This window comes from Mytilus galloprovincialis, chromosome 1 (assembly GCF_965363235.1).
Source record: "Mytilus galloprovincialis chromosome 1, xbMytGall1.hap1.1, whole genome shotgun sequence".
NCBI classification, from domain to species: domain Eukaryota; kingdom Metazoa; phylum Mollusca; class Bivalvia; order Mytilida; family Mytilidae; genus Mytilus; species Mytilus galloprovincialis.
This window is the reverse complement of record NC_134838.1, coordinates 59,836,614-59,854,875: the sequence shown is the minus strand read 5'-3', so window position 1 is coordinate 59,854,875 and position 18,262 is coordinate 59,836,614. Positions and strand designations below refer to the sequence as shown.

At 33.2% G+C, this 18,262-nt stretch overlaps 1 protein-coding gene across 2 annotated transcripts; it reads left to right on the top strand.

The window, feature by feature from the left end:
* The first annotated feature begins 6,804 nt into the window (after positions 1-6,804).
* LOC143080164 (complement C1q-like protein 3) lies at positions 6,805-16,312 on the top strand. 2 transcript variants are annotated; one of them, XM_076255900.1, is made up of 5 exons: positions 6,805-6,942; positions 7,646-7,753; positions 13,445-13,539; positions 14,434-14,487; positions 15,870-16,312. In XM_076255900.1, the coding sequence occupies exons 3-5, from the start codon at positions 13,461-13,463 to the stop codon at positions 16,295-16,297; spliced, it is 561 nt and encodes a 186-aa protein (XP_076112015.1). In that variant the 5' UTR covers positions 6,805-6,942; positions 7,646-7,753; positions 13,445-13,460; the 3' UTR covers positions 16,298-16,312. The 2 variants fall into 2 exon arrangements, with proteins under 2 accessions (XP_076112015.1, XP_076112007.1); XM_076255892.1 differs by lacking the exon at positions 7,646-7,753 and having other exon boundaries at positions 6,811-6,942.
* The last annotated feature ends 1,950 nt before the right edge of the window (positions 16,313-18,262 follow it).

The window sequence follows — 18,262 nt, the reverse complement described above, 5'->3', positions numbered from 1 at the left end:
AATCAGCAAAAAAGTTAGCAACTATCGGCCACCGTAGTTATTCCTCGTATATTTATTAAATACTTGAACAATAATCATGATTAATATTGTGGTCAACCTTAAATGTTTGTATCGAAGCATTCTCATGATGAAACCTCAAATTGTAAAGGAGTAGGTCCGGTAAGACCGTTATTTGGCCTCAAAATATAGCAGCTTTACAAAATTGTTAAAATGTAAATTTCTAGTTATCTATTGGAAAGAAGAATGGTTCTGCTACATAAATATGTGCTGTTTTTGACAATACAATGCACATATATCGGGTGCTAGCATAATAAAGTCATGTTAAATTATTGAAATCTTCACAATTTTAGCATTTTAGTTAAATTTTGGACGGTTTTCGTCTTAAATGAAAGTGGCCGCATTTATGTCATTCATAAAATTGAAATGTAAGTTGTATTTGATGATAATACATAACATATATAATAATATAAAACAACACGTTTAATAATTTATTGCGTCCGAAGCGCTTTTCTGGATTTACCTTCATGAGGAACGCTCAAAGCCAAACATTTGAAATCCGAAGATGTATAAGTACCGAATATATAAAGGTTGAGGATGAACACGGATGCGGCCACTTTCATTTTTGACAAAAACGATCTGAAAAGTGACATTTTTTGGCATATTTGATAGATTTTTCATATTTAGGTTTGAATCGGAGCGTTTTTAATGACAAAATCAGTTAACATCTTTTAAATAAAATAATTGAATCAATTGAAATAGACACTTAAGTGTTTAAAAAGTGTCCAAACTTTATCGTCAAATTAACCTGAAATTTGAGGCCAAAATCGGCCCTTACCGGACCTACTCCTTTGCTGCATTTTTATGAGGCAGTATTCTTGAATAACATATGTCAGATTCATATCTGAGCTTTGTTCCTTGCATTTTGTTAACTATCAAATAATTTCTGTTAAACATTAACTACATTTATTAACTCGAAATGTCATATTGAGTTACCGCTACTTTCAAGATCGTTAATGTGCAGAAAGATTCGAGGAAGATACCAAAGGGGCATTCAAAGCTGACAAGTCAAAAATAAACCGACAAGGCCATGGCAAAAAAAAAAAAACCGAACGACTTGGTGGTTCTCTTCGGGCAATCATGCTTCCTCCACCAATAAAAACTGATAGTTAAGGAATCGCTCAAAAGTGTTGAAAATGACACTAAACATCAATCAATCAATCGACAGATTTAAAGTGAAAAATCCTTCTAATTTTAACTAATCATGGAACAGTAGGGTAGAATGCAACACAAGCTGGTTTAATTACTGATCCGTAACAAAAGGTTTTTTAAATTAAAAAAACAACTGAAATGTTAAATCTTAATCTTAACGCATTTTACATCATTTCACTTATTTGTCCAATCAAGAACATGATTAACAACAAACTTGAAGTAAAATTAACGATATTCATAGTGTTTTAGATTATGTTTAAGCAACCGACAGTAAAATACCCGCGTGGTATAAATGAAGGGACTGAAATGTGTTGTGTAAAGGAACGGTTCAAAAAGCAGGATGTCTATTTATCAAAGTTGATAATTTTTTAAAAGTTCACATGAAGTTAGAACATTTAAATGTGCGAGTCGTGAAGTCATTACATTGAGAATTCGAGTATCTGCTTTATCTTGTACTCCTCTTATTAGATAAATGAAATTTAATTGATTGAAGAAAAAAAAAATAGAAAAACGTTAACTTGTCTACTCATCAAGATATTTTCTTCCAGATAATTGTAGCCATCCAAAACCAAAAGAGATTCCACAAGTTATTGGTGCCACCGAAATTGTTAAGTTCGACAAAGTTTGGACAAACAATGGAAACGATTATGACCCGAATACTGGAATATTTCAGGCGCCTATCAAATGCGTGTATCAGTTCTTATTCACAGTAATGTCCAGCGGTGAGACGAATTTAATAGTTTATCTCCGGCAGAATGATACCCGTTTAGTATATGTATATCCTGGTACTGCTTATAAAAGAGGGACGAAAGATACCAAAGGGACAGTCAAACTCATAAATCTAAAACAAACTGACAACGCCATGGCTAAAAATGAAAAAGACAAACAGAAAAACAATACTACACATGACACAACATAGAAAACTAAAGAATAAACAACACGAACCCCACCAAAAAACTAGGGGTGATCTCAGGTGCTCCGGAAGGGTAAGCAGATCCTGCTCCACATGTGGCACCCGTCGTGTTGCTTATGTGATTACAAATCCGGTAAATAGTCTAATTCGGTAGGTCACATTCATGAAAGGGAAGGGGATTGTAGTTACGAAGTAAGGAACATATCCGATATCATTTGTGAAACGGTTATTCCATAACGGTCAACCAACTCGTGATGGCGTCCGTATAATGTAGGAACGGTTAATATGGTGTTAAATATGAAAAATGGCGACAGAGTTTACGTCAAATGTGGTGGAAGCGGAATCGGATACATTCAAACATTCTGGATATCTCATACATGCAACTTAATAGATTGTTTGTCTTACGATGAAATCTTGTTGTTGTTTATCAGCAAAAAGCGGCTTAATTTCGCCATTGTTACTTATAATTATGTTTCTATAAGTACTGACTTTGTCTTTATCATTATCACTGTTTTGCTTGTATATCGAAAGACTACATGAAAGAATTGAGTGATCTGGAATAGTTGCTTTTGCGGCAAGAGTTATGTCATATAGTAATAGAATGTCTGAAACTAGTTGAACTTTAAGTTTTGAATACTTGTTGAAATCGGCATATGGAACAGCAATATAATCAACCACTGACTTTCCAGTCTTCGAAACATACGTAAAGTTGTATGTATCATTTTCAAATCTTCCGTTTAATACACATTGTTTAGCATCTTTAATAAAATCCAAAATGTGATTTCCAAATGCGTTTCGGACGTCGACAATACTTGACGTTTGAGGAATAAAATCAATTTTATCATCAAAATCTTATAATTTCCAATTCTCCCATTAAAATCACCACATACAAATAAATTAGAACAACCGCTGTACAAATACATTTGCGACAACAGAACATCATACTATTCCTGTGCAATATTGCCCCTACTAGAGCGTTCCGGTTGTAAATAACACACACATAGGTTAATAACGAAATTTATGCCATTTGTACACTTAAGAGATATCCCTAGAATGTCTTCATAATTATCACACAAAACGCTACACGTGAGGTTCTCAAGGATGCTCTTCGATACTAAAAATCTACACCACCAGAGCCTCACCAAGAATTCACAAGTATATTCTTACTATTGTTCCCAAACCATTCGGGTCCAAATATATCGATAAATTGAATTGATTGCAGGTGAGTTTCACATATTCCTATTATGTCAAAATTTAAGGAACTAAGAATTTATTTCCTTAAAATTCTGCTATTCTTCGTATTTTCTGAACGATACCACTCTTTACAGTTCCAACTTGCAATTTCTAAATTCCACTTTGAAGACTGGCAATTTTCCTATTTATTAGTTACCCTACCCCCACGAATTTCGAGGGTTGGAATCGTTTTTGTAATTTTGCGAATGTTTGCTTCTTGCATACGTTCCTGTCGCGTTTTGTCAGTTTTGACGTAGACATGACTGTAAAAAGTAAAATCACAAAAATACTGAACCTAGAGGAAGATCAATTGGGAAAGTCCATAATCACATGGCAAAATCAAATAACAAAACGCATCAAAAACGAATGGGATTGTCTTTAAGTTTTCTTTTTTTTCTTTAGTACATTTACACGTTGAGATGCATTATCAAAGTACCGTTTTGTTCTGTTGATTTGTGTTATTTCCTACGTATTGTACGGTTGTCACATTAAAATCCAGTTCAAGATAGGTAATAATACCGTTAATATATGCCTTCAGGGAATCTACACTATCACCCGTGTCGGTATGTGGTTCATTTTTAAACACTAGTTTAGACTAAGTAATGTTCTGTGACACTTGTGTATTGGTTGAGCTTTCGCCTTTCTCTAGAGTATCTATTTTGTTTTTTCTAGAGTATCTATTCTGTTTTTTCTAGAGTATCTATTTTGTTTTTTCTAGAGTATCTATTTTGTTTTTTCTAGAGTATCTATTTTGTTTTTTCTAGAGTATCTATTTTGTTTTCAAGACTTTGTATTTCGTCATCAAACTTAGCAAACTCAATGTTAATTTCATCTTTAAACGATTTCATTTTACTTGATATTTCTGTCTTAAAACTAGCTTCTAAATTCGTGATCAGCTGCTCAATGGATTGTTTATTCTTGGTTATTACTAACTTTCGTCAATAAATCATTAATGTCATTTACTGACCTTGTTACTTGATTGTCTTGTCCGGGTTCCTTTGCATTAAACAGATGAGCTAACTGTTCTGAGCTAGACATTTTGTTGGATCGTTTTGCTATTGGTAGAGTCTGCTCCACTTCTGTATCTGACGAAGTACGACGAGCTTTTCGTCCTGGTTTTCTAGTATTTAAGATCTAGATTGGACACTCTAACATTGCAATAGTTTTTGACACTTTTATGATCTAATAAATCAATATATTCCTATAATATCACAAGATTTGGTAAGACCAATTTTTCATACGTCCATTACATGTAACCTCGTTTTCGTACTATATATAACATTGCGTGCATTTTTCAACCGAAGCAATCTTAGATATATAAGACTAAATTGCACCTGTAGCAGAAGAAATTTCCATTTTTTAATCATTTATCCTTTTTTGTTATCAAAAAACTATCTCATTGCTCTTTCATTCCATTTGCTGACATGACCATTAAAAATGATTTAAATCCCTTTTACTAACAACGTCAACACTTAAAGTGAACTAATATCAGAAATTCGATTATTACAATGAGAGACTATTTTTTTTGTCAATCGAAAGTGTGAATATGTTCTAAATTGGTCAGACAATACTTGATCATGTTTTATGAACATTTAAAACCTCGGCTACGCCTCGGGTTTTGTATCTCCAAAAAACATAACCAAGTATTATCTGACCTATAATTAGAACATAGTCAACTTGTTTTAAATTAGAAGTTTCATATGACTTTAAAGGGACATTAGCTGTCAAATTCATGTTCACCGATTTTACTCAAATTATCATATTTCATAACAAACTGAAACGTATATTCAAATTACAAAAAGTCTAAAATAAACAATTAACAATGCATGGACTCGATAATATGTATCACCATTTCGTGTGCTTTTTTGTTTAGCCGCCATCCAGTGAACTATCGAGATGACCTCCGAAGACTGCCGACGGTAATATAACCCAATATAAACATATACATAAATATAAACAGATAGTGACCACATGCTATTAGATTTTTATAGTCATTTTGGTTTCATATTGTAGGTTAAAAAGCATGTTAAATATCGTTTTTACCTGTATAAGAATGATTTTTTGTGGATCAAATCAGTCAACTAAATGGTTCATCCTTGTTTTCTCTTTCGATATTGACATTCTTTTCCTTATTATACCTGATTACATGCGTTACTTATGTCCAGCTAAAGGGGATAAATTGAAGTTCACATGAATACGGATTTAATGAGGTCGAATTATTCTCTTGCAAGTGAATAATTCCTCAGTGATGTTTTCTAGCTTATTTTGACAAAATTGACCAAAATTGGCTGCTTAAAGCAAATTATTAATTCACTTTTTTACTTCCATTACTGATTGAACAAAAAAAATATATTTTAATTTTTTTATATTTCGTAGCTAATGCCACTTTAAATTTACCTAATATTTGTTGTAAAAACATTTGTGTGCAGTCAATGCCTTCTTTTATTAATAATAATCTATTATGGCATTATACACTAGCAAGAACAAAGACGAAAATAAGTAACAATGAATTGGATATAAAAATTGATAAAAAATCTATGTATTTTAAAATGTTTGGTTTTTCAAAGCTTTAAAAGTATTGACTGAAAATTTTTAATTTTAGTTTTACAGGATTTACATATTTTTTAGATCGGAAATGTTTGATTTTTTATGTGACAGTTTTAATATCAAATACTAGTAAACTAATCCAAAATTCCAAATTTAGTAAATCTATCTTCTGTCTTTCAGGCAGAAAAAAATTATTTTAGTGATCTCAGATGCAAAATTTTTAAAAGAGGAAATACTAAGAAAAACATACATGATAGACTTGTATTTAACATATTATTATGCAAGTGTCCGAACCATAGTTTAGGATAGTTTGCGGTGTCCGAACCTTAGTTGTAGTTGTCCGAACGACGGTTGATCTACAATAGCTACTTTATACTGGTTTCAGGTGTCGAATATCGAAACGTACCGGAAAATGTATTAGATTCTTAGAGGGAACCAGTTGAAAACATTCAACCAACGGTATAGCCAAAGAGATCCACATGCAAGTTCAACGGCAAGGCCGTAATGAAAAGTGATACTGTCCGAACCTTGGTCAGCTTGCCCTAACAGTTTCAATGTTTATATTAGAATTGTTGTATTGTAATTATCTACGACTGCACTGAATGTCAGGTTTTCGTCTCTTTTCGGTCATATAGCTCCTAACACCTCTGCATAGTTTACATCCTTCCCTTTCCAATGATTGGTTTTAAAATTCTTGTTAATATTAAACCCAGATAAAACCGCTTTGGACAAACGAAATTTATAAAGTGTTATTTTTATTTTCAAGGTTGATATACTATAATGCGTATATTACTTACAAGAAAATATGTTTTTGGTTTCCTTGCTACGCTACGTAAATTCGTAATGACGGAAATTGATAACAATCTGTTTGTCAAGTACAACTTTTTGGAAAATTGCGATTACTTAAAAACTTACATATATGATTCAGACGCATATTTCAACTGCAGATGTAATATTCAATCTTGTACAGTAGACGTGATACTTATACATACGTACGGTCACATCATATCGTGCCATTTCTGCTGTTGCCTGTGTTAAAGGTACGTTACTTCTACGTATTTTTCACCCCCTACTTGTAAATGTTTATGTTTGACGTACAAAATTTATAAAGTGTTATTTTCTTTTAGTGGCACTAGGTCGATACCTCTGCTGGTGGATTGTTAGTCCTTGAAGGTATCATCAGCTCAGTAGTCAGTGCTTTGGTACTGATATGATTTATAACAAACCTTTCTACAATTTTCCGTTGATAAATTGATAAATTGATAAATTGATAAATTGTTCAACAAAACTAAGGTTTCAGGTCCATCAGGCAAAATTGATGAATTGGGCTAATCTTTTTCAGTCAATTTAGGTCATGTAGCCTCTAACGTTTCTATGCATTTTAACATCCCCGGATTTGAAATAGTAAGGTTTGGGCGTCCTGATGAAGATACAGGAAAAGCGTTTCGGTCGCACGAAATTTATAAAGTATTATTTTCGTTTTCCTGTTATGTTATAGAATATATGTGGCTTTATTTTATCATTATTTAAAAAAATACACACTTACAAAACATAGTTTGAATGGAAATTCCCTACGTTATCATCTGGGGATCATTAATTATTATTTTTTCTATAAATGAAGTAGAAAGTTTTGTACAGAAATAAAGTATTTTATTTATTTTCAATTTAAAGATAAGGCACGTTCAAAGCAACATGAAAAAAAAATTCTTATATTTTTTTGTACTTTTTGTTTCGGTTTGACAGAGTAAAACAACAAGACTTATGCGTGATGTGTCCAGCAGCGACCAAAGTGGTGTCATCAACAATTTTATAAAGTATATTATGAGATCAGGTTAAGAGGAACCCCTTATGGTAAATCAATAATATATAGTATACAGTTGTATAAGTATTGGCACATCTCATTTCAATGGAGATTATTTGCACCCCTCAGTTATTGTATATTGACTTTTAAAAAATTTAAATTTTAAAGTTTGTGATAAGATCCGTTTAAGGGGAACAACTAATGATGAGCCAAGGATATTTGGTATGCATTTGATTTGTATAACAATTGACAAATCTTTCTTCAATGGAGATTTGTTGGACCTGCCCTTAATCATGGTCTATTCGGACTTTTGCATAGTTTACATGTTAAAGTTTGTGATATGGTCAATTTAATGGGAAACAACTTATGATAAGTCAACGATATTTAGTATGCACTTGAATTATCATTGTAATATCGTATTTCTACATGAACATATTTGCCCCGTACCGCTAGTCATGGTTCATTTACATTGAATGTTTTGCATATTTTACATGTTGAAGTATTGCTATTTTGATTTAACATTTGGATTTTACTATCAATATTACATACGGCAACATATCAATATGTCAACAGTTTATGCTACCATCATTCCTGCTTTATACCTTCAAAATACTAGTACTCAGTAATTACTCGGCGATCTCATGACATCTTGCAAACCCAGGATGCTTCATTTCGTGGATTATATCATAGACCCGTCAAAACAAAGATTTTTAAACAGGTATGTGTTGCTTCTGTGGTGTGTATGTAAAACATAGTAGTGAAAACTACGTATTGTCGGATTTTGTCAGAACAATAGGTAGGCCGAAATTTCTTATTTTTAACTATTCACTTCAGAGCTTGCACCTTGGAAATCTTAAATTAGCGTGTCAGTCTAAAATAAGGAAATTCATTTAAAAAATACAAGTTTTATAATTAGGTATACTAAACGAGCAATTCGCCAGTGGTTTCGAATCAGGCAAGTTACAATGCAAAGCAATAACGATGTTGAAAAACGTTGCAGGCCAAAATTCCAAAAAGTTGAGAGCCATCTGTGTCTGGGGGTAGAAAAATAATAGTAATCATTTTTAACATCTGAGGCATAGTAAATTTACAGAAGGATATCAAATCAATGATATTGTCTGCGAGCACAGAACCGCTGACTATTTGATTGGTTATACCCTCGTTCAAAACACGTCCAGCAAAACGAGGCATCGACTTAGTTGTAAAACTCAAACATGTCATATTTCTACGACATTAACATGTTGCCGTCGTCGAAATTGAAAATATCCGACTTTTTAAACTACAAATTCGAGTTGAGCGGATATCACATATATTTGTGATGCGTGCTGCTTCAGAATTCAAACGGTTTTTGTTTCATTTGCCCACTTGCATTTGCCACAACAGATACTTTAGAGATTCTAGTTTCGCATTTCGAAATAGCCGTTGTTTTGTTTTCAATAACAAGCTCGAGTTCTTTTATTTTGCTGAGCGCATTTCAATTGTTTCAGTGGTATTCCAGTTCTCGCTAGCTAAATTTACTTGCTTTAGTGTCACACTTTTAAGTTCTGATTTAACACAGGCTAATCTATCATTCAGTTTATTATTTGCAGTTCTAGCTAAATTCAGTTGATCTTGAATGTTATTCATGCGTTCCTTTTGCTTATTGAAATCATCATCAAGTTTTACATTTTGCTTTTGTAAATTGTCGATTTTACACAGTAAAGCAGACTAATCATTCTCTAAAAACAGTTGCGGGGTAGATGTGACAAAGTCATCCACACAAGGAGTGTCCCTTATAGATGGTTTAATACTTAGAGCTTCTTTTAAATCATCGCAAAATTCGCCTTTCGTTGCAAGACGGAGTGAAAAGCAATCACGACCCACCTTATTTACCAATGGCTTGTATTTCTTTGTTTTTTATTGCATGTGGTTTTTTTCAGAATTGCGGATGCAAACGGAAAGTCCGGTCTTTGCTTTACTATGACAAAATATTGTAATCGTAGTTGCTCTAAAGCTATTGCATCATTGTCACAAATTGAACCAATCGGTAACAAAAGTGTCTTTGGGTAGGCCATTGCATTGATCTTCAATAATTATAGTAATATTAAGTTCTTTGGATCAGGGGCTAGGTTAGCCATATCGGTAGACAGAGTACAATTAAACGGATTTAACATATGGTCGCTTTGAAAAAACAATAAATTGTCTCACGATGTCTTGTGAGCTATTTGATGTAACTTCCGTATCAAAGTTATTTTGTATATAAGTATTTTGACTGCATTGTAGATAACAGGCTTGTAATTCAGTGTATATCAAGTCTGTTTCATTGTTGACACTTTTGTCACAGTTCATTTTGAATAGACAGTTTAACGATAATAGAGAAAGGACAAGGAAAGAGAAGTTGCAGAAACAGCCAAAAACAAATAGTGAAAACTTTTGGAAATATGTTAACGCTAAAAGAAAATCCAAATCTGGTGTGTCAGAACTACATAAAACAGAAAACAACACATTAAAAGTGGCAAGTAGTGACTCAGACAAAGCAGAAGTTCTTGCTGATTTTTTTAGTAGTGTGTTCACTAATGAAAATGATAATAATATGCCGGCAATGGAAAAGGTAGATTATAACCAACAGTCAAGTGATGAATTATTTAATAAAGAAGAAGTCAGAAAATTGTTACTAAATCTGAATATAACAAAATCACCAGGACCAGATAGAGTCCATCCAAAACTACTATTTGAATTAGCCTCTGTTGTAGACAAACCGTTATGTATGATTTTCAACAGCTCATTTGTAAATGGGGAGGTACCCGAGGATTGGAAGATTGCTATAATAACTGCGTTATTTAAGAAGGGAGATAAGAAATCAGCTTCAAACTACCGTCCAGTTAGCCTCACTAGCATCCTATGTAAAGTTATGGAGAAACTTATCAGAAAGAGAATAATTGAGCACATGGATAGACAGAATTTATTTAGCAATCAACAGTTTGGCTTCATGGGTGGTAGATCAACTTCACTACAGTTGCTGAAAGTCCTAGACAAGTGGACAAAGGTACTTGACAAAGGAGGTATATTACACTCTATCTATATGGACTTCATGAAAGCGTTCGACAAGGTGCCACATATGAGACTACTACACAAGATCAAACACTATGGTATCAGTGAGCAAACTACAAACTGGATAAGAAGCTTCCTCAGTAATAGACAACAGTGCGTACAGGTCAATGGGTCAAGATCAAGTTGGAGGAACGTAACCAGTGGAATTCCACAAGGCTCTGTATTGGGACCAATTTTGTTCGTTTTTTTTATGAACAACTTGCCAAACAATGTTATATCCGATGTATTCATGTTTGCAGACGATACCAAACTATTTAGAGAAATAGTCGATCAGAGCGATCAAAACCTTATTCAGGAAGACCTCGACATCCTATTTGATTGGAGCAAAACTTGGCTATTGAAATTCCACCCAGACAAGTGTAAAGTTCTACCGATTAGTGGAAGGAATACTACACATGAACCTCCAAACTACACTATGAAAAAGTATGAAGGCGGACGCAATAACCTTGAAAATGTTGAATCAGAAAAAGATATTGGTGTTACTATTGACACGAATTTGACATTTGCAAATCATATCCAAAACCAAGTCAATAAAGCTAATCAGATCGTAGGCCTCACTCGCCGTTCCTTTGTCCACCTAGACAATCGCACATTTACATTATTATTCAAGGCTCTTGTAAGACCGAATCTTGAGTACGCAAACAGTATATGGTCACCCTACAGGAAGGCTGTACAGCTACTAGTATTGAGAATGTGCAAAAGAGAGCGACCAAAATGTTGCCTACAATGAGAGACTTGCCATACGAAGACCGCTTACGAAAACTCAAGCTTCCAACCCTCCGTTTCCGCCGTTTACGAGGTGACATGATAGAGACGTACAAATTATTGACCGGGTTATATGACACTAGAGTCACAAATGGTTTGCTAGAGATGCACAACACAACAAAAACAACAAGAGGCCACTCAATGAAACTTATGAAACAACGAAGTCGTCTGGATCTCAGGAAGTATTTTTTCACCAACAGAGTAGTGGACCCGTGTAGTGGACATATGGAACAGCCTCCCTGAAGAAGTTATTTCAGCAAAAACTTTAAACACTTTCAAAAACAGATTAGATAAATTTTGGGCCAACCAACCATTAATGATTGATTTTGAAGCAGAATATGAAATATTATCCGGAAGTGAGAAACGTACAATTAAATACAACGATGAAGTAGAGCAGAATATAATGGCACAACAGTGCCAGCGTTCTGAAGATCCATAGGTATCCATAGGTATCCATATGATATCCTTTGTTTTCCTATTAGTTTAACGGTTGGATTAAAACAGTTCACTATTACTCATTATTGTTCACATTGAAGAAGTTTGTGTTGACGATCTATTAATTTTAAAGTTGTATTCTTATCGTGGTATATGAAAATATTGTGTTTGTACAAAATTGTTCTTTCTCACCAAATATGTTGACAAAATTCCTGGTAGATAGCTTCAAAATCACAAAAGAAATCTCCGAGCAAAATATCACACATTCAACCTCATAGGAGACACCTCTAGTATTTTTTTTCATAGTAATCATTTTTAACATCTGAGGCATAGTAAATTTACAGAAGGATATCAAATCAATGATATTGTCTGCCAGCACAGAACCGCTGACTATTTGGTTGGTTATACCCTCGTTCAAGACACGTCCAGCAAAACGAGGCATCGACTCAGTTGTAAAGTAAACACGACATATTTGTTATGACATTAACATGTTGCCGTCGTCGAAATTGAAAATATCCGATTTTCAGCATCAACTCAATCGGACATGACATCAGCAGCAACTTTTTGCTTGTCTCGTATGTTAAATATATAGCCGAAAAAACACATTTTATTGATTATTCAATACAGTCAGAATTATTTTTATAATTGTATGAGGTAACACACAATTTTTGTATGAGGTAACAAGAAATAACAATTAGGATCCTTTATTCACATTTTAGTGGTATTTCATTTAAGTTGTTAAATACATACTAAAAGGTATGGATAATAAGGTTATCAAAACTGCAATTGGGTTTCCTTCTTATTATCTTACAATTCCGAATCCTTACTGGCCTATTACAAAATACTGCCGAGTCTGATTAAATTTCATCATTAGATGACATAAAACGTTTTAGGAGTGTTGTTTCCGTTCTTGCCCTTCCTTTTTTGTGAGGGGTGCATTCTGGTGCGTCAGTATTTAACCAACACATGTGGTTTAGCTAGCTTTCTGTAGTGAAGTCAATTCTTACCATGATATCTACATTGTATAACATTGTTTAATTTAGTGGTTATCATGTTGCAGGTTTTTTTTTTTTTTATGTGCGTTTTACTTCACGACATATTAACTGATCTAAGTAAAGTAGACGTAAAACTGGTTTAAAATTTCCAAATGTTATGCTGGTACCAAATGAGGCTACCATAATCATATGTGTATTCGATTTTGTTTGTCTTTGTTCATTGGTATATTACGTATATTATTTGAAGGAGTTGGGTATTGGTGGTAATTTTGGTCTGTTGTTCTCACGGTCTTTAGAAATTTTGTTTTGCATTTTATGTATCTATCATTTATCATCATTTTGTTTTGACAATTTTTGATTATACAGCCTTTATTTATATACTATGTATTTGTATAAGGTCACAAACGGGGCATTTTTATATTTTGTTTATCTAACTTTTTTCTATATAAACTCTAGTATAAAGATCAAGAAGATGAAGTTGTTTGTTCAAGTTACCTTGTTTGCTCTCTTGTCGTATCACTTGGTTGAAGGTGGCTGTGATTCCAATCTTGGTAGGTAAAATACTTTACTTTTTAATTAATATATATTTACATAGTTTAAATATATTTTATTTGCTGAATATCATCAAAATGGATGAGACACAAGTAAATCATACTTATGAAGTCTTCTCGATATTACATACAAGTATATATACAATAATAACATTATAATAAGATTGAGAAAGGAAATGGGGAATGTGTCAAAACGACAACAACCCGACCAAAGACCAGACAACATTATAAGCATGCATGTTAAGCAAACAATTTTATTAGATATTATACGAACCATAAGTAAAAGAAGAAAAGAAAAAGAAGAAAAGAAAAAGAAGAAAAGAAAAAGAAGCAAATCATATTTTTCTTTGATGATGACTAAGGTTTTATGATGATCATCATCCGTGCCAGTAACAATAACACTTTATGAATATATTGATATGTATATAATATTGTTTTATATTTAATGTCGCCGTATAAATCTGCATCAATACATAATCTCGATTTTCAAAAGCTCGGGATCATAATCTCTATTTTTGTCATTTAAACTAAAACTGCCTACATATTTAAACAGCAAATCTGCATAAAATGATTTAATGTAAATTATATTTATTTATCACATGTAAGGTAGTCAGGTGACTTTCTATGTTTAAATGAATAATCCCGCTAAAAACACAAAAAGCAAAAAGTCAAATAATGCCAGTAATCTTTTCATTTTTAGAATAAATGTACATAACATATTAATAAAAAAATTTGATGATCCCTTATAAATTCTTGCAGTATATGGCAATTGAAAAATTGTTAGTTACTGGAAAATGCATGCCCCCTCCCCTCGACCCCGCTTTCACAGAAAATGATGGTCACTGCCTAAACATATGGTAATATTTAATAGCATATACTTGGTTTCTTTTATAGGAAATGAGCTAATTGGTGGACTTCTTGATATGATTCTGAAAATCAAACGATCCGGTATTTATATTTACATATATTTACATTTTCCTACAAAGTGAATAGATAAGAACATCCCAAGCAGCAAAGTTGCGAAGTGGTGCAAGATTTTGTACCCGTCCGTCAGTCCGTCCGCCAACACTTTGTTGTCACCAGGGAAGCGCCTTCGTATTATTAGATCCTCTACAAGTTTGTGTGACATTAAATTCTCGCACGAGTTTGATATAAAAACTGATATTGAACCATTTTTCGGGAGGGTCGCTTTTTCAAACATTTCATAGAAATTCTCGTCGACAGGATAGCGCGAAGGTTGTCCCGCAAAAAGAATGGATGACTTCGATGATAAGGAAAGTGTTAAGTTGATAAGGATCAATTTGAAGCCTCAGATGAGTTTGTTACTTTGAAAATTTTAAACGGGGTGTTAATTCTTCTGGAAATTGATTCGATGAAATATTCCTAAGTAACTCGCAGGGCATTCATATTTACTAGATCACACATAATCCGACGAACCGCTAATGACCATAACTTCACAAAATAAAAAAACAAAACACATAAAAAAGTTTATGTTAAAGGTGGAAAACCAAGAAAATACAAACGGAGTTGTTTTATAAAGTTATCATTTTCCTCTGAACGTAACACACGAGTAGATAATTATATATTATAGCTATGCGTAAAGACCTACGAAATTGACTTTGTTTTTCTGTTTGTCGTTTACTCATAGGAACAAGAGAAAGTATAACATGCTTTTAAAGATAGAAATTAGTATATATATAGAAAGAGCTTTAGATATTGTATGTATGCGTTTCTTCTCCTGGGATATTAGCATTACGGTAAAGATTAACTTCTTTTTAATTTCAGTTTAACAAGCTTTTGTTGCCTTTGTTCTTCAAATATTGAATGTAAAACAATATAAAAAAGGGAAGATGGGGTATGATTGTCAATGAGACAAACTTCCACCAGATGTGTGAAATAGAAGTTAACAACTATAGGTCACCGTACGTCCTTCAATAATGAGCAAAAACCCTACTACGTAGTAAGCTATTCACGCCTCGAAATGACAAATGTTAAACTATTCAAACAAGAAAACTTACGGCCTTGTTTATATACAAAACAATTAACTAAAATCAAATATGATATACAGCAACAAACAACAACCACTGATTACACTGATTATTGGCTTGGGATCGGCACATATGGAATGTGGCGGTGTTAAACATGTTTGCTGGCGCCAACTCTTCCCCCTAACCTGGGACAGTGGTGTTACAGCACAACATCAGAACAAATGCACATTTGAACTTATATTTCTAAACAAAACAGTTTACAAATTATTTATCAAGTTTTGAAATATAAACATTACCTTACATTATTCAACTAGCATATACATATTTCAATTTTATTTACAGACAATAGTAGTGATACTACACCTACGGAAATCCCTGCCTTTTCTGTATCACTGACATATGCAAAAGACCTAGGCACGTCTGAAATTATAAAGTTTGACAAAGTGTGGACCAATAATGGAAACCATTATGACCCGAATACAGGGATATTTCAAGCACATCTTAATGGCGTGTACCAGTTTTCGTTTACTGTGATGTCCAGGTATGGAAAACATTTGGATGTATATTTATGGCAGAATGACACTCGTCTTGTTGCTGTATATCCGGGCACTGGTTATAACGAAGGGACGGCAAACATGCTGTTGAATCTAAAAAAGGGTGACAGAGTTTATGTTAAATGTGGAACAGCAAGTGGTGCAGTATCTATTCATTCAAGCAATGGTTCCTATTACAGCATGTTCTCTGGTTATCTTATACATGCTTTAAAATAAAACAATTGTCTAAAACGTTTGTTGCTTATATAACGTTGTCTTAAAAAGTATAGGATGTTGTAAACCATTGTGGTTCTTTCCACTGAAAGATCAAAATGAGACGTAGGTGAAAAGTGATAATTATCTTTTAATTCTTTATAATTGTTACAAATTCGGTCCCAGTGTTCAGTTTACCGTCTCTTCTTGAAATTAGCTACAACTTTTATAGACTCTGATCTATTAAGAGCATGACCTTTAATGGAGACCGTTAACAATACATCACATGCGGGCAAAAATTATAATCACTACCTTTTCAAAACTGAATTCTGTGTACAAATTAGCTTCAGAAACATCAGATGCAAATCATAGGTTTCAAGTATCATCGCGTTTATTGCTATCACATATGGCAGACACCGGAAATACGCCTTTTATAGATTATGCCTTGCGAACAACGCTTTGGTGTCATCAATTAAAGCATTATTTTCACTTTTAAATCTGCACAATCTAAAATAGGTTTGTGCTTTTAAACAGCTATTCGAGTTTAAATTGATTTTTGTTCCTTTTTTTATTCTTTAATCTTTTAGATATTTTTTCTCTATACATTATATGCTGAATTGAGCTTCTTTTATAAAAGAGAAGAGCTAATTTCACTCACGGGTACAAAATTCAACAGTCATGACAGTGGTTAAAACATACTGAAATTTGAATATTAAAGAGTCTTTATGATACACATTAATGATTTTAAAACATTTCTAGGAGTACTTATAAGATAACTGAGTAGTCTCAGAAGATAACAATGACTATTTATTGTTGATGATGACAACCTTCATACTATATTGCAAATATTTCATTATTTTGTAAAATTTGGCATATACGGATCCTTAAAAAACAAGGATTAATTTGTATCTGAGAATACCAAACATAGATGAACGTCCAACATAATGTTGGACTTGGTTAGGACAACATTAACGGTACCAATTGTTCTGCACCAGATGCACATTTCGACAATAAATGTCTCTTCAGTGATACTCGAGGCCAAAATAATTGAAAATCCAAAGCTTGTTAAAAAGATGAAGAGCTATATACAAAAAAAGAACAAAAAAGTATAGCCAAAGCCGGGCAAAAAATCAGACCTTTGCATGAGGGAGAAATATTCCTTTATTTAACATAGGAGCGTCTTTCATATACTGTTATCGATAATTACTTTTAACTTGAAAAAATCAATCACGAATTGCAGTTTTGATCAATCTTTTGGATCAAATAATCGAAAAAAGACCGACAAGACCAAGTTCGAAATACACAAACTATTGTAAAAAAGCTCAAATGACACAAACGAAGCTTCCATATTATAAACATCAGACAAGATTGAAATAATTTTGGATTTAGAACTTGAATTGGAAATGGTATGACATAATTTCAGGGGCCCTAACTCTTCAATAGGGGTTTGTAGTTTTGATGTTTAACATTAATAATGCAGTGCTGTTCAAAGTAATAAAATCCATAACACATAGTACCTGAATGGTGCACGACCGCGTGTAAAGATTAGAAGGATTGATGTTAGGGTGATATGAATATGAAATCTCAGAGTTGTTTAGCGTACAACGAATAAATCATGAGAAAATTGGATTTCTGCTTTACAAAATTTACACATATTTAATCATGCATTGGTATGATCTTTTTATAGTGAGCGACATCATAGACATAATATGAGATAACCTACCTAATAGAAGTGATAATGGAAATGGGGAACGTGTCAAAGAGACAACAACCCGACCAAACAACAGAAAAAAGCCGACGGCCACCAATGGGTCTTCAACACAGCGAGAAAAAACTTGCACCCGGAGGCGGGCTTCAGCTGGCCCCTAAACAAAATGTGAACTAGTTCAATTAAAATGGACGTCACACTAAACTCAAAACCATATAAATAAACTAAAATTAAAAAACATACAAAACTATCAAAGGCCAGAGGCTCCTGACTTGGGACAG

Excerpts from the sequence above, each read along its gene's own strand:
- LOC143080164 (XM_076255900.1), top strand. The coding sequence starts at position 13,461 with ATGAAGTTGTTTGTTCAAGTTACCTTGTTTGCTCTCTTGTCGTATCAC. Across the intron at positions 13,540-14,433 it reads TGGCTGTGATTCCAATCTTG|GAAATGAGCTAATTGGTGGA; the intron begins GTAGGTAAAATA and ends TTTCTTTTATAG. Across the intron at positions 14,488-15,869 it reads TCTGAAAATCAAACGATCCG|ACAATAGTAGTGATACTACA; the intron begins GTATTTATATTT and ends TTTTATTTACAG.